General features: G+C 37.0%; 1 protein-coding gene across 3 annotated transcripts in view; it reads left to right on the forward strand.

Moving 5' to 3' along the window:
- The window catches only part of LOC115441436 (adenylate cyclase type 6), a 270,780-nt gene that overhangs the window by 77,057 nt on the left and 178,183 nt on the right, over positions 1 to 15,540 (forward strand). For all 3 annotated transcript variants that reach the window (XM_030166222.2, XM_030166221.2, XM_030166223.2), the window contains exon 3: positions 8,313 to 8,760. In XM_030166222.2, the coding sequence (XP_030022082.1) occupies positions 8,656 to 8,760 (105 nt within the window). In that variant the 5' untranslated portion in view covers positions 8,313 to 8,655. The remainder of the gene's footprint in view (positions 1 to 8,312; positions 8,761 to 15,540) is intronic.

Consider the following 15,540-nt stretch of genomic DNA (forward strand, 5'->3'; position numbering starts at 1 on the left):
TACAACCATCATTTTTGGTAAAGCCTCGACGTGATGCGTAGTTCGCTAGTTACTTCAGACAATTTATATGTAGAAACAAAAAAAAAAACAGTTGCTTAAGATTTGAATTTTGAATGCATCTTCGAATTAAATCTTTCCAACTTCTATCAGGAATTAGACTCTTCATAATCCTATCCGCATACAAAGTACTCATATTTTACTTTCGCTTATCCAACGAGGTATTTGCAAAGGACTGGCTTAAATGTAATGCGAAACTTTATTTAAAAATAGTCGACCGCCCACGCGCCACGCGTTGTAATTGTTTTAGAAATTTATGCAAATTGGCTGAAGATTGATCATTAGTCTTGACACGTGCAGTGCATTGAAATCAATTAGATTGGAGTCCGGCTTTGTAATTCTATTCTATTGTTAATTGAGTAAAGCCTACAGCCACTTGCTTGTGTTTATTGGTTAAATGCTTTGTGGAAGTACGTAGGAGGCGGCTATTATCGAATTGCGGGTAGCATTCTACACATTAGAGTGAAGTTGTTATCGACTCGTTAAAGGCAGTCTTAGTGTGTATTAAAAATAAAATAAAAAATAAAATACTTTATTTATCACGTAGGCGAACAAAGTTGCACTTATGATACGTCAAAACAAATCATAAGAATAATTATTTTTATTTCTAAACAACTATTAAAATTACTTATATAAGTATGGACATTTTAAATTAGGGATAAAATTTATACTAAAGACAAGGTACAAACCGAAGTAACCAGCTCGGGCTGGCAAGTAGGGGGGAAATAGAAGGGTAACGCGTCGCGATCCTCACCGGCGAGGACATGAGCCCTAACCTAGCTAACCTACCAGCCTTTCACTAGCTACCTAAGTGATGACTACCAGAAGAAGAAAGGCAGAAAGAAACTCTGGGCTTTCTTTTTTGTCATCAATTGTTCAGTACTTCTTTTGTATTTTTTTTTCCAAGTCTTTCTAGTACATAGTCACAATAGTTATATAAGCTAATGCACGCACATCACAGTTAACATGGGATAAGATGAAATCCAATCGATTAAACCTGGAGCGGCATAAAATAAAATTAGCGATAGGAAATAAAAGAGAACATAAATTCATACTTAAATAACGGCGTACAGCGTGCATTCGCCTACATTTACAATCATAGGGAATGCTGGTAGATTTTTAAGTGGGTAGTTATTTATGTGAGATTTTCACTGCCCTTAAATTTTTTGCACGTCCCAGCAAGGGTAGAATATAGCGAGAATTTCCATTTTACATATCACCTGTAACATGCATATAACCTGTATTTAGCAAATAAATTATTTGACTTTGAAGCTACTTTTTAATTATCCAGCAACAGCGACTGGACGTTGGCTAAGCTTTAATACAATCAAAGACTGATTTCAAAATCAGTTGAACTGTACCCATTATCAAATCACAAAATACACCGCCAATTTAGCAGCCCACATTGAACATTACACAGTAACTGTGACCGGGCCGCGGCACACGCAATAATCAAGATGTATGAGCATCGTGCGTGCCCGTGCGGCACGGCCCGGCGCGGCGCATGCGGCCCGCAATTACTTCGCACCGTACTATAACGCCCACAGATGCTACAGAAAAATATTAATTTGCTATGTTTATTTCATATACGACTAACACAGCCATCCACTTGCAAAGTGGACAGACAAGACAAGATACTGGCCGCTTGACAGTTTTCAAATCTACAGCACAGAAAGCAAGCCGTACCATGAAACATCAAAATAAAATATTCTATAGATTCGAGGTACATTCTATTAATGTACAATCATGGGACGGAACACACTTGGCGAAAAGTGGGTGAAGTGGTTGCGCCTCTGCATACCCCTTCGGGGATAAATGCGTGGTGTGTGAGTGTGTTTGTATTATTTCGACACTATACTTAGCATGCTCATTCGGCCATTTCTTCATTTGAGCGTACTATCAGCGCGTCACGTCGAGTTTCGAAGGCTGATAATTTAAGTTGGAGTCGAGTGTACTCGTTCGTTATGCCTTATTAATAATTGGAACACGAAATTCTGTCCACTGCAGATTTCAATAACTTCATTCGCCCGGAACCAGTATGAGTGGTTTATTTTATCTGATTCATGGTCAAGCCCTTGTTATTGGAATATGTAATTAATGCTTTTGTTTTTATACCTATATGATATAGCGTTAATGCATGGCATAATTAAAATTTTAAAATGTTAAAACGTATTGATACAGATCCTGGATTAACACATAGGCTACTTCTTATCTCGGTCATTTAATTTATCTGATTTTTAAGTAGATGGCGCTATCAATCGCTAAAGTAAGTAGTAATTTTGTAGTGAGAAAAGCTTTAAACGTAAGCGAAGCCGCGAACAACACCTAGTCTGATATATTTTTGAAACTCAATGTGAAGTGATAGCCAACTGTTGCGTTATGTGTGAGAGGTCTAGAGGGCTAACAACTCCATCCCTACTTTCATTCCTAATCAATTTCTATAATCCAGGCAGCGCTTCCATGTTTTTTTATGAAATTGCGGGTATTTAGTATTGGAGGTCCTTAAAACTTGGAGTCTCGTTCTTTTTTGAGCCTATCGTGAATAAAGTCCCTCACATTTATTATTAAAAATCCCTTATGTTTCTAACAACGTATACAAATTCTTCTTTATTTTCCTTGTCGGGAATTTTGTAATTTTCATGCAAATCTACTCTTAGCGTTGCTTAAAGGGACCAAGATGCTGTCACGGTAATTTATGAGGCCCATGTTACTGAAAAATCCTTTTAACATTCAACGAGATAATATTATTTGACACGACTCGTGTTAGACTTTGAGTTCGTATTTGTGTTGGATTTCATTGTAGTAATTATCATCTAGCATTAATATTCTACGTTAAACAAGCTTAAGAAGGCGAGTGGATTTTTTTAACTAAAGACTAGTGAGCGTAGACTCTGTTTATTTATTTATAATTAGGACAACCAGTAGTTGTTACATTATGAATAGCTCCAATAAAATATAACAGTAATAATAGGTTTAAATGCACAACATTTTAAGGTGGTACAGCATGCATTGACAAAAAAATATATAACACCAGTATTAATATTAACTAGACATAAACCATTAAAGCTATAGTAGCTATAAATAGTAGCATTAAACTCCAAAATTTTAAGGCATTCAGACTTTTACCACGCGACAGAAAATATTAAGTCTTATAAAGTCTTGTTATTAGTAGATACAAAATATTATGTCCTTCAAATAGAAATGGAACTGTTTTATGATGGAGTTATGTTTGATAAACGCAAGTCTTAAATTCGTAGCGATTCTTATCAAACATTAAAATATTATTTTTCATATTGCATGTAGAAAAAAAATTACAATGCATTCGATAATAATTATAATATTAATCAGACTAGCCTTATTAGAGGTAAAATAGGTATTTACATAGGTCCAGCGAAGAACAAAGCTTCTTTAAAAAGAAAAGCGAGATATTGTTTATTTTTGACCACATATTGCATTTCATAGGGTCCCAAAGTTATGCAATAGCTACAATAATTTACATGTTAGAGGACCAGCGTGTTATAAATAAAAACATCCAACTATTGTTTTATACCCACACGTTCAGAAAACATAAATTTCAATTGTAAATCTGTTGCGGGTGGGCTCCTCTATCCCGTTTGTTGCAATGTTGGTTTTACTGTTACAAAAGACTCACACGAATAAACAGAAACTTGTTCAATTTTATTTCTATAATTTCCGATATTTTATAATAAAATGTAATTGAATAATTATGTTGGTATATTTCTACGCGCTCGAATAGCGACTTCTGTGTCCTAGGTACAAAACCCCTACGTAGGTTCACGTAGGTTTATAGCATTCATTAGCCTGTGTATACAATTCCAAACAGGCCGACATAATTGTGGCGACGGGTATAATCATCCTTCTCCACTCCTTCTTAGTTGCAGTGTGGTCTCTTTACCACGGCCGTATAATTTTTTAATTACTCTTACATCTTCCAACTTCTTTATTTTTTTTACTGCACTATTGTAGTGACGTTCGTTTACCGAGTTGGAAAATATTTCGGGCAAGGTGACTGAGAGCCCTACAAGTAATAACATCGGTTAAAGGTGTTGAAGGCAGTGCAGTCATTAAATGGTTTTACTGATGGTAGGTATCTCATATGTGAGACTCCGCCTGGGTAGTTACTACCCAAACGTCTATTTCTGCCGCCAACCAGCAGTGTGTAGTCACTGTTGTGTTCTGGGTTGAAAGATACTGTGGCCAGGTAACTGGACAAAATAAAACTTAACATCCCATGTCTCTGGATGGCGAGCGCGTTAGATTACCAAACAATACTTTGTATTTTAAAGTGTTGGATGGTGCTTCTACTGTTTTTGGGCGGTCATATCGCTTAACATCAGGCGAAGGGCAAGCTCGACTCGTCATTCAAAGCAATAAAAAAAACAAATTATGTTGCAAGTAGTGCTACTGCATAGATCCTTAAGATCAGGCGTGATCAACTTTTAAACTTCAGCAAAAATATAAATGTTCACATTCACACTCACGCCTTTTATTCTCGAAAGAGTTTCAGTTGAGTTTTTATTTCTAAGACGTAGAAAAACTAAGCCATTGATGTAGTCATGCATACTCGCAATAAAATGCTTCCCGCTCAAGGGGAAAGGAGTTCGATTTCTGCCCTAATATTTCTTGTTTTTCTATATATTTGGGCACGACAAATCGACCCCATTGCGCCTGAGGGTAAGTGGAGTGGGGTTCAATAGAATGTTGACTGACGAGAGATGATTACCCATCGACGGTTGACACAATTATGCCGGCCTCTTGGAACCGGATCTACACAGGCTGATCTCGGAATGAGACACACTTAAGTGGGCTACTATGGTTAGTTTTAACACCTTGTGTACAGTGATCGCTATCCGCGTGGATATAAAATATATGCTACTACCAGCAAAAATGTGGATGCTAAGGCCTCATTAATACTTAAAAAAATCACGGATAACGGCCCGGAAACGGAAATATCAAACAAATAAGTATAAAATCCCCACATATTAATCCACACACGAATTTAGAACCTCTTTTTAATTTTAGTCAAATAAACCTTACGAACTACACTTCAATTTTTATTATGTGAAACAGTTTGTTGTTGGAGCCGCCTCAGGCCGTGTTTGTGTTAGTGTATTCCCAGTGATTGGTTCCCACGTCTATCTGCTGCCTACTCCTATTTGTTATTTTTGATCACGCTACAATGATTTTTTATTTCCGAACAGCGAATTATTTAAAATGTATTAAATTAAATTCATGTTTCCAAAGGGTTCAAGTTTCTAGTTTTATTCGTGGTTATTTGTCTGTTTATTTCCGCATTGAAGAACATAATCTCTTTATTTACTATTAGTTTAAAGCGTAATTATTTATGATTGGGAGGCTTAATGTGTCGCAGGATCTGAAACGCAGTATTACTGTTTATTGACTATAATGCAACTTAAATAAAATCACAACGTCGGATGTAAATATCAAATAAATCATCGCGAAAACATTCGTTAAGTATTTTTATTTCAATGTCACATATTCGCGTAAGCATAAAAATCTCTATCTAGTGCTGCTATTTCTATCCTTAGTGAATCACGCAGTCGTCACTCTAATTTAGTAAGCTTTATAAAGATAAAATATCATACGAAACAGTAGATATTTAAATTCATAGTATTCGGTCCAAATATTGCAACAGATTCCATTTATTCCTTTAATTTGCATAAGGGAATGTCCTTGACCCGTTTCGTCCGGAAACGCCGGCAAAGTGGCAACTGGCTCAAGGGCTCGTGAACAGCGGAGTAGGATGTTTGTTTGGGATGGTGCGGGTTCGAAAACGGAGAAGTTACGAACTCTCTAATTTCGTAGTTGTGGAATTATATAAGTGAAACGGAATTTTGCAACGTTGATGGGTAGTTTACTAATGTAGTTCAGTCTACAGCTTATAGTTAATATTAGTAGTCCTATAAGGCAGTATTCAGCCCCACATTTGGCTATGAAATGGTGACTTATTGGGAATATTTAGTATTGAACTTGAGGTTGGTTATCTCAGTAGGCCTACTTAAAATCCGTAGGAGGCTGTCTCTATTTTTGAGAGACTGACATTTCAGATGAGCCGGAATTCACTCCAGATAAAACTGTTTACAGCATAAAACATAAACAAAAAAAAGTAATATTTTCGTCTTAAAGAATTTCTATGAAAATAAACAGCGTGACCGCCGGTGTTGAGCTGAGTATGTGCGGAGGGTCGAGCCGTCACGTTACGCTAATAACGGCCCGCGAGGGACGCACGCGGTGCATTTTTTGGCGTTTTTATTACCCCGCTCGGCAACTCCGATCGAGAGAGGACAAGTTCTCGAAACTAGTTCTTTTATCAAATTATAGTACTCCGTAGAAAGTTTTTCTCGTTTTATACTATTTATATACGGTTAAATTTTGCACCTATGTGAGACGTATCCTTCATCTAATCTTACTTTTACACATTCATCGATTACCCTTGGAGCGATAATAATGATTATCTATTTTCTATGCGAACAAACAACGTCCATGATTAAGCGAAACAACAGACCAACATTTCATGACAATAAATATTTTGTTCTTCCGCCCACCTCCAGTTTGTTCTGCGTTACACCAGGCTGGTGTAACGCAGAATAAACTAAAACAAACTCTAACAGCCAGTTCAGCGTCGCAAATAGAGCTCTTAACGTGGCGTAAACTGTTAAACATCTGTCAGTGAAGCGGTGACACACGGTGCGATGGGCGGAAGCATGGACGGATGTCGAAAAGTCGTGTTAGCTCTCATGAGACCTGCTACGGCGACACGACACTCGGCCATTATGCAAAAATATCGCCTCTGTTATAAGTTATGTTATGAAAAGACACGATAGCAATTTGTTTAACAAATTAAGTCCAAGGTAATTTGGTAATGGATCTTCTGGTCACTAACTGTGCGCTGATAGCAGGCGAGATGCTTGTGTAGGTTTAAAAAATCAAGGGTAATAAAAATTCATATTTAATAAAAATGCATTACGAATAATAGTCATGAAGTTTTTTGTGCTGCGCCCGCTCGGGGCCATCAAGTTAGTCTTCAATCGCGAAGACTCCCCCATTAAACATCCAACAGTATTATTTCAGCTTTTTCTTGACGCGATTAGGATAACAATTTATTTAATGGATATTATGAGTTACTAAAATAGCCACCGCCCCTCGGTCGCCCCGCGAGCGCCCGCAAACGTAGCAGCGCGAAATGAAATGAAAACCAAGCCAATGTTTTCCTTTAATCTTTGCGATCGACGTGGCGGCTCCTGCCGAACAGGAATAGGCTATAACATAATGCTATCCATAAATGGGTGTAGCGGCACGTATAGATCGATTAAGCAAAACAATGAATGTCAAAATATTTTTCGCACCTGAAGAGGCAACTGCCTTATGGTAAACGTGGCGTTTGATACGATTGTTTGTGCTCGTCTCCGTGAAACATTAGGTATAGCTCAAAATAGACGATATAACTAGATACACCATCCGGATTGGAACACTGCAATCTTAAACTGTTTCTTGTCCCAAGAGCATAATATAAACGTAATGAGACTTACGCTAAATACAGGGTACCAAAAGTTATACCCACACGAAAAGGTAGAGAGAGGCGCAACTATTGCACATATTTCATCGCATGTATTCCGCCCCAAGGGCAAACCATAGCGGGTGCAAATTGTAGTCTCCGGGAAGATATCGAGTAGAGAAATCCAATATCGCTTAGCCCCACCGCCATTTGAACTCCAGGCATCGGCGTGGTTGTCGTACCGCGTACTCTATACTCCACCGAGGCTGTAAAATAAATTTGTAACGTAAGGTAGTGTGACCTGAGATAGCCCGGTCCTCAACATGACCATCCTTGGTTATATTGTTTGTGTTGTAGTACAAATGCTTACTACAATTTTGTGTTAGTTCTGTTATTATACAATTTTATATGTATTGCGTATGTAGTGATATTTAATAATTTAATCAAAAATGTTTCTTCAATTATTTTATTAAACAATTTTAAAAATATTTTAAAATTAGGTGGACTGCAAATGTTCCATTACCTTATACGTATTAATATAAAAAAAGCATATCTGATAAGATGTTTTTATTTAACCTATTTTATAAAGTGCAATTATAGGGCCTCATAAAATAATAAAAAAAAGTTCAAATTTGTTTTAATAATATCTGTATTTCCTTCCCGCATAGAATATTTATTGCCCATGAAATGTTTCTTACGAAATTTTCTTTTGTTTCAGGTTTTCTTCTGTACTCTTCCTCTACTGACTTGTGCTAGTGAATTGAGCTAGTGACTTGCGCTAGTGACTCGCGCTAGTACGTTAGGTTATATTCCAGTTTTCTCTTCGTAGTAGGTGTTGTAGGGTAGGCATAGTTTCAGTGTTTTGTGTCTATATAATGTATCTTTAGTGTCATTAAGTGTTAATTAATCAGTGTAGTGTAGTGTTTAGGCAGTGTCTATTAGTGTTTTAGTGTAGGGTAGGGTAAGGATTAACTCATACCGTAGTGCGTATTATGAGGCGACAGGGACGCGCCACATTTGGCAACGGTTAGTGCTGCTGCTACTGCTAGTGATCTGTCGCCATGTCGCTGCCAATCAAGCGATCGTTCAGCTCGGAGGGGGGCGCCACCTCCAAGAGGGATTGGAAGATGAGGCTCAGCCTGCGCAGCCGCAGCGGGCATAGCGTGGTGAGTAAACATTATACTTTTAAAGCTAAAACAATTTCTGAATCATCATCACATTTAACAAGCTCTTACCGTACTGTGATAAATAAAATATATTATTGTACCCAAACACCCAACAACGTTTAAATGGACTAGAAAGCAGAAAAGAGTGAATAATATACAACACTAGTGTGCTCCTTTCGAAACACTTGAATGCATAATGATTAATCGTTTGATCACGAATTCTAAATCAACAATATAATATAGACTATTGTATTTTACATTAGAATCTGGCAATACAAAGCGAACACCAGTAAAGAGAAATGTAAAACTTGACGCTGATGCTTCAGTCAATGTGGACATTAAATGGCTAATTAATAATCCTCGGAATTAATACAATTCTGCAAACACAGACCCCAGTACTACGGTTCAATATATTGTGTATTTTTAGAAATATTAATATCGTTGAAAGGGTAAGTTTGAGAGTTTCATTGTTATGGATGTCAGTAGCTATATTTTATTTATATCCGGCGCTTTTTAAAGAAACTAGATTACCAATCCCGTGTAGTCGAGAGAAGGGCTATAAATGGAAGACTACCTGATCTTTTCACTTAAAGTATTGTTCGTTAGTGGCCATATGACGACATTGTTACAATAACTATTATAATAGAAGTATTTGATTGCCGAAGATCTTAGCAAACAGTGGGACTCAGATCGTGAATAATGAAGGTGATTCATTCCGTAGTAGCAGTATTAGCCACAGAGGGAATCTAAATACATGTATTCTAATTAATTATTGCACACAATTAGACTCGGATTAATATAATCTATTAGTGAATTGTATCCCGGGCTAGTTATGCCTCGTGGTCTTCCTCTACTAACTGTAGGTTATTTTCAGTTTAACAAAATTCCTAAACCTATCCATCACGCACTCTAGTGACGGTACAAATCCTTTAACGAAACGTTACCTGACCAGTCTGTCCCGTTCTATCTACACGGGAGTGGGAGAGACGGCACTGAAGGTCGCCTCACAGCGATGCGGGACAAAGGATCAACTTTCTGCTCTAATTCGTGCGAACACACGCATATAAAAAGTGCTGTAATTGTATGAACTTCCAAATGTTGAGAAAATGGTTTCAAAGTGCTTCTCATTTGATGATTCGGGACAATAATGTTCGTTTCGCGAGAGATGAGATGCCTGTAGTACTAAAGATTACGGGTTCGATAATATTGCTACACGACATAAAATATTTTAGATGTGCGCGTGTTGTGGCCGCATATATTTTTTCTGAATGAAATCGGGAGTTTGTTGTCGATATTTGCTCGATTACGTAATGGATTTTCCTTGAATTATAGTAGTAATAGTAGAGAAAGGTCTTGAAATTAATATTTATTTATTAATCAATTACGTGTTTAGACTGCCTGCTCCACTTGTAGAATTATTCAAATTAAGGATACTTCAAGATAACTATTTCATTCAAGCGGCCACGCAACGACGATTTACTAAGTCTTGTCGATATTTAAAAGATGATGATGACTTAATATCACTCACTCTTATTTTTGATATATATCTAATATATCAAATTAATAGATTACAAATAGTTTCCATAAAATATTTAGTTAGATTAGTAGTTTGATCGAAGCAACTGTCACTAAACAGTGATTTCAAGTGAACGCTTACTACTGGTAGGTCTCTCTTATGTGGGAGTCCGCGTGGGTAGGTGCCACCGCACTTGGACATAATAAGACTTGGCATCTCAAGTCTCAAGATGGCGAGCGCAGTAGATTACCAAACAATACTTTGTAATTAAAGGTGTTGGGTGGTGTTTCTAATGTTTATGGGTTGTCGTATCACTTACCATCATGCGAACAGCAAACTTGTGTCATCATGTAAAGCCATAAAAAAAAGAAATAATACACTTACACCGCGGCCCTAACCTGTTGACTCTCGAACTTGTTCTAGTTTTCATTCATACTCGTCACCGGTGTTTAGTCATGTTGTTGTTCTAGATGTGCGTGCGTAGGACCTCTGTTTTCTATTATCCCACTTCTGGGCACGGACCTCTTCATGGACGTAAAGAGTCTAGTCTACCATTATTATTAAGCGGGATAAAAACATATTTGTAATTTTTATGAAGAACTTTTAATGTGTAAATATTTTTAATGTTTTTGTAAACATTAAATCGACAAATTTAAAGAGTGAAAATGCAAAAGAGTCTTTTATAAAGACAGTGTATGTAGATACGAGACTTTCCCGCCCTCACACCCACCACTACAACTCCTGTAAGCCAGAATCAGCAGTGGCACGCATTTTATGACACCGAGCAGTGAAGCTCGGCGAGTCTCAGGGAAAACTAATATGTCATTATCCCGCAACGAAATTAATCAAATAGAAAGATAGGGAGGTGTTGGAAATATTAATTGTCCACTTCCCTCCAGAGCAATGCGGGTGACAAAATCATGATGTAAAGTGTAAGTGTTTGTAGATGTAATACAGACATATATAGCTAGAGGCATGCAAAGCTGTTGGTCCTGCGCCTAACCTTTCCCCAGTCATGTCGGATTGCCGTCTCACCGGACTATGAGAGTGAAGCAACAGAGAGTGCACCTGTGTATTGCACACACACACGACACTATAATATCTCCTGCGTGGCTGATCTCCGTTGAGATTGTCCGCCGTGTCTAAAATTCGGCTAGGAGGGACTCAATCAATATAGCGAGAATGTCGGAATTTATGAAATATAGCTAAATATTCTATTTTTAGAGTTATATACCTCAAGAGGAACCTTTATAGGATCACCTTGTTGCCCGTCCATTTGACTACCAAGACCCTTCTGTTTAGGAACACGTAGAAGTGTCAAGTTGGAATTTTTATCAAATACTCGAGTCTATTGTCTCTTTCAGTTGTAAAAAAATTATACATGTTAATCCCCACGATCACTACATAGTATAAAACAAAGTCGCTTTCTCTGTCCCTACCTTTGTATGCTTAAATCTTTAAAACTACGCAACGGATTTTGATGCGGTTTTTTTTAATAGATAGAGTGATTCAAGAGGAAGGTTTATATGTATAATAATAATATCCATTAAATAGTCAGCATTGCACCCGTGCGAAGCTGGGGCGGGTCGCTAGTTAAAATATATGACCGTCGCATATTTAACAAAGGAATCAAAACTAAGAATTTCCCGTTGACTTAAAATCATGAAATTTACCAAAACACTACCTTACAACGCACGTTAAGGGAGAAGCTCTGACAACTGTAATTTTGTATTTTAATAACATATAAAAACAATTTATCATTCCATATTTATTATTCGCGGTTTTTGCAATAATCGTGTCTACGGATCGAACGGTGAAGTTAAGTTTGTCAAGTTTGAATTTATATTCTTAAATAGGTGCCTTTCGTATAAGTTCGTAGGTAACCCTCGGTGCGCGCGTCGAACTGCCACTCGGCCGGTTTTCTTGTGTGTTATGACTCTTTTTTTTACGTAAGCATTAATTTTGTCGAACTTTTAATAGTTACAAAGGGCATGTAGCATCAAATCCACACGGCCCTCCAATCCTATTCCCAGCTATAATTTAACCTCCATAGGAGTGATACGACATTTCCTAAATTTCATTAATTAATGCAAATTGCAGAGAAATGTATAAAATTTTTCGTGATACGCGATTTTGGTAGAGCTCTCTGTAAAAATATCTAAGACTTAGACCGAATGAGATAGATGAAGTCGAATCAATAACATTACAATAACAACACACGTTAAAATATCGTGAAGTTTTAGTTATGAAATCATTTATCCATTACGGAGAGTTTAAACACAGTTGAAAATATAAAACAAGAAAAGCTATATTCACAGAAAGCACTAGCGGGAACGCTAAATGTAGTCTTTACCGAGAATCAAACCCGTCTATAGATTATCGAAACCGGGCGAGCTATAAACCGCTGTATTGTAGATATTTCGGTGTTCGATTGAGCTGCGGCAATAAAGTCGCCCCACACGATCGCTACGTCCGGCGTGGTGTACATCACATGTAGTCTATAACAGCTGTTTTCTCTCATAATAGTCTAGATTCAGTTAGTCGGCATTTTATTGCATGTTGAATCGCATAATATTTAGAACAATAGCTTTTATGTCCTTTATCAAAAAGTAACGAGCCAGTAGCATCCGTTTAAATGCTTTCCTATACAATCTGTCCGTTTAGCATTTATCAGTAAGATCTCTCACACTTTGAGACATAACAATAAAACGCTGATTGATTTTGGATTGTTATAACATACACAGTGGTTTCACATTACAGAAGATTTTCTATCAACAAATTTCACAGCTGAACTTTCAAATGGAGTCATAAGCAAATGTATGTAGTTCAAATAAAACATAAAACTTATGAGAAAACAGAAAGCACGATTCTATTACTCTAACAAATCCGATCGGCCGAATCGGTTCCGATCGGGCGCAGTGTTTAGTAAACAAGCATCGGCACGCGTGTTCTCTCCGCACCGCCCCCCCCTACACAATACAGCGTATAATTAGACGTCCATGTACCTAGACACGGTTGGTTATGATGTATCTTGCCCGGTAATTATTAACTCAATTGTTATTGTTATCATAAGAGTTCTAACATCTCAGAAATGTTGAATATTTGTTTATGTTTAATGGTACTTATCATTAAGCGAATTCTTTTCTAATATATGTGTAGAATGTATCTCTACCAGCAACTGACTTGCTGGGTTACAAGTTGTAATACCGAGTTAAAAATTAAAATATCCGACATGTTAGTTCAATACCGGCATGGTCTCTGTATTTTGCTGTCTCCATTCATTCTAAGGTATTCAATGAGATCTTCACGTAGATTTGCATTAAAAGTAGGATTAGCAAAAGAATGTCCGATTATACGGACTGCTGTAATTTGTAAATCTAAGTTCTACTTCAGAGGAAGCCCGTGTTCAGTAGTGTTTCCGGTGGTTTTTAAAATAATAAAATAAAATAAAATGCTTTATTTATCACGTAAGCGAACATCGTTGCACTTATGATAAGTCAAGGTACATGAGAATATTTAATTATTACTTAATTAAATTAGCTTATATAAATAAAGACAATTTATATTGGTAATAAAGTAAATGAAAAATATAGTAAACAAAGAAGCCAGCTCGGGCTGGCAGGAAAGAAAAAATAAAATGATGTATACATGTAATTTTAAATAAATAATAAGGGAGAAACGCATCGCGATCCTCACCGGTGAGGACAATAAAAGCCCTAACCTAGCTAACCTACTAGCCCTTCACTATCTTTGATATCCTTCAACTAATACTCGGCTGTGATTGGTGAGTGAAAACGGCAAGGCCAAGGACGCGTGAACGGATGTGACGTAACCGCTCACCGCGCTTGTTTTTCAAACACAGTATTTTCTTGGAAACAAGGAAAATATGCTAAAACGTATTCAAATATCAGACTTGTTTTTGTAGAGTTCAATTTCTGATGTAGATGGGCTGCGGTGGTCCAGCGCTTAGTAAAACAGGCAGCTAAGCCCGTGGGCCCAGGTTCTCTCGGCATGCCAACCTATCACGCATATCCAGCAGATGTTTTAATCGTGTTTGGTTTTTGTGGTTTTAATAATTTTTAAAAACCCAAAACCTTACTTATCGTATAGGTGATGTTATTTGATTAACGTATGTTTTCATCTATTGGGCACAAGTCTTTCACACTGAGCACGAATCCATTCCCAACCCCACTATGAGACTTAAACTGGTAGGTTTATGATAACCCTGTCTTACTTTAAATATAACTTAAATAACCTACAGACAATGTTCTTGTAACCTTCATTCTGAATACGTTATGTGCACATCATTCAGTCAAATACATTAAAATATATGTGTTATGTCTACATCATTTGCCTAAAAGAATTTGTTGGGAATAATTCAGTATTTATGTTTGAAGTCCCGTGCGGATTGCCAGACTGATTCTATTAAAATGATATTAAATATCCTCAGGCTGTTTAAATTCATATTGAAATTGCGGGGAGGCACAGAACAGGGTGCTGCCTCGCCTGCCTATAAACACATCTGTTTTCACTGGGTTTTAACTTCTAATAACAACTTTGAAAATAAATAAATAAGAAAAATATTTTTTAAAAGTTATATGTAGATTATAAAACTTTCATAATGTTCAGCTTGTGAACTCAAAATTATTATCTAACCTAGAACTCACTGCTCTAGCAATTTTTATATAATATTATAATTAAATTAACTGCCGGTGGCTTAACAAAAGCCTTTGATTCGTAAATGACATAATAATTTATTTCATAACCAATATTTCTCAAACAGAAATCAATATTTCCACAAGTCATAAGAGAAAACTCGCATGCACGCGAATATGAGTGAGCTTCAAAGTTCGCTGTCAAAAGAAATGCGAAATCGCACCGAGACCGCACTCAGCTACGGAATATGCAGGTATCGAGGATTAAACACGACGACTGTAAAATCCTACCGTCATCTAGTTTTAATGGATACTTTTGCCTCCCTACGGCTTAAAATATGGAAACGATTTAGTTTGCAGCTGGCTGTATATGATAACTTTTTTAACGATGAAGGAAAATATGGTGAGGATACCTTCATACCTGAGATTTCTCCGTAAAAAATCTTAGGTATGCGAAATCTGCTAACCCGCACTGAACGTGGTAGACTGAAGCCTTATCCCTCTTAGTAATACAGGAGACCCGTGTCCAGTAGTGGGACAACAAACGAACGTCTATTGAGTTGTGAATCTTGTTATGTTGTAAATTATACTAGGTAACAATAAATGTTG

The sequence above is a fragment of the Manduca sexta genome, chromosome 27 (assembly GCF_014839805.1).
Source record: "Manduca sexta isolate Smith_Timp_Sample1 chromosome 27, JHU_Msex_v1.0, whole genome shotgun sequence".
NCBI lineage: Eukaryota > Metazoa > Arthropoda > Insecta > Lepidoptera > Sphingidae > Manduca > Manduca sexta.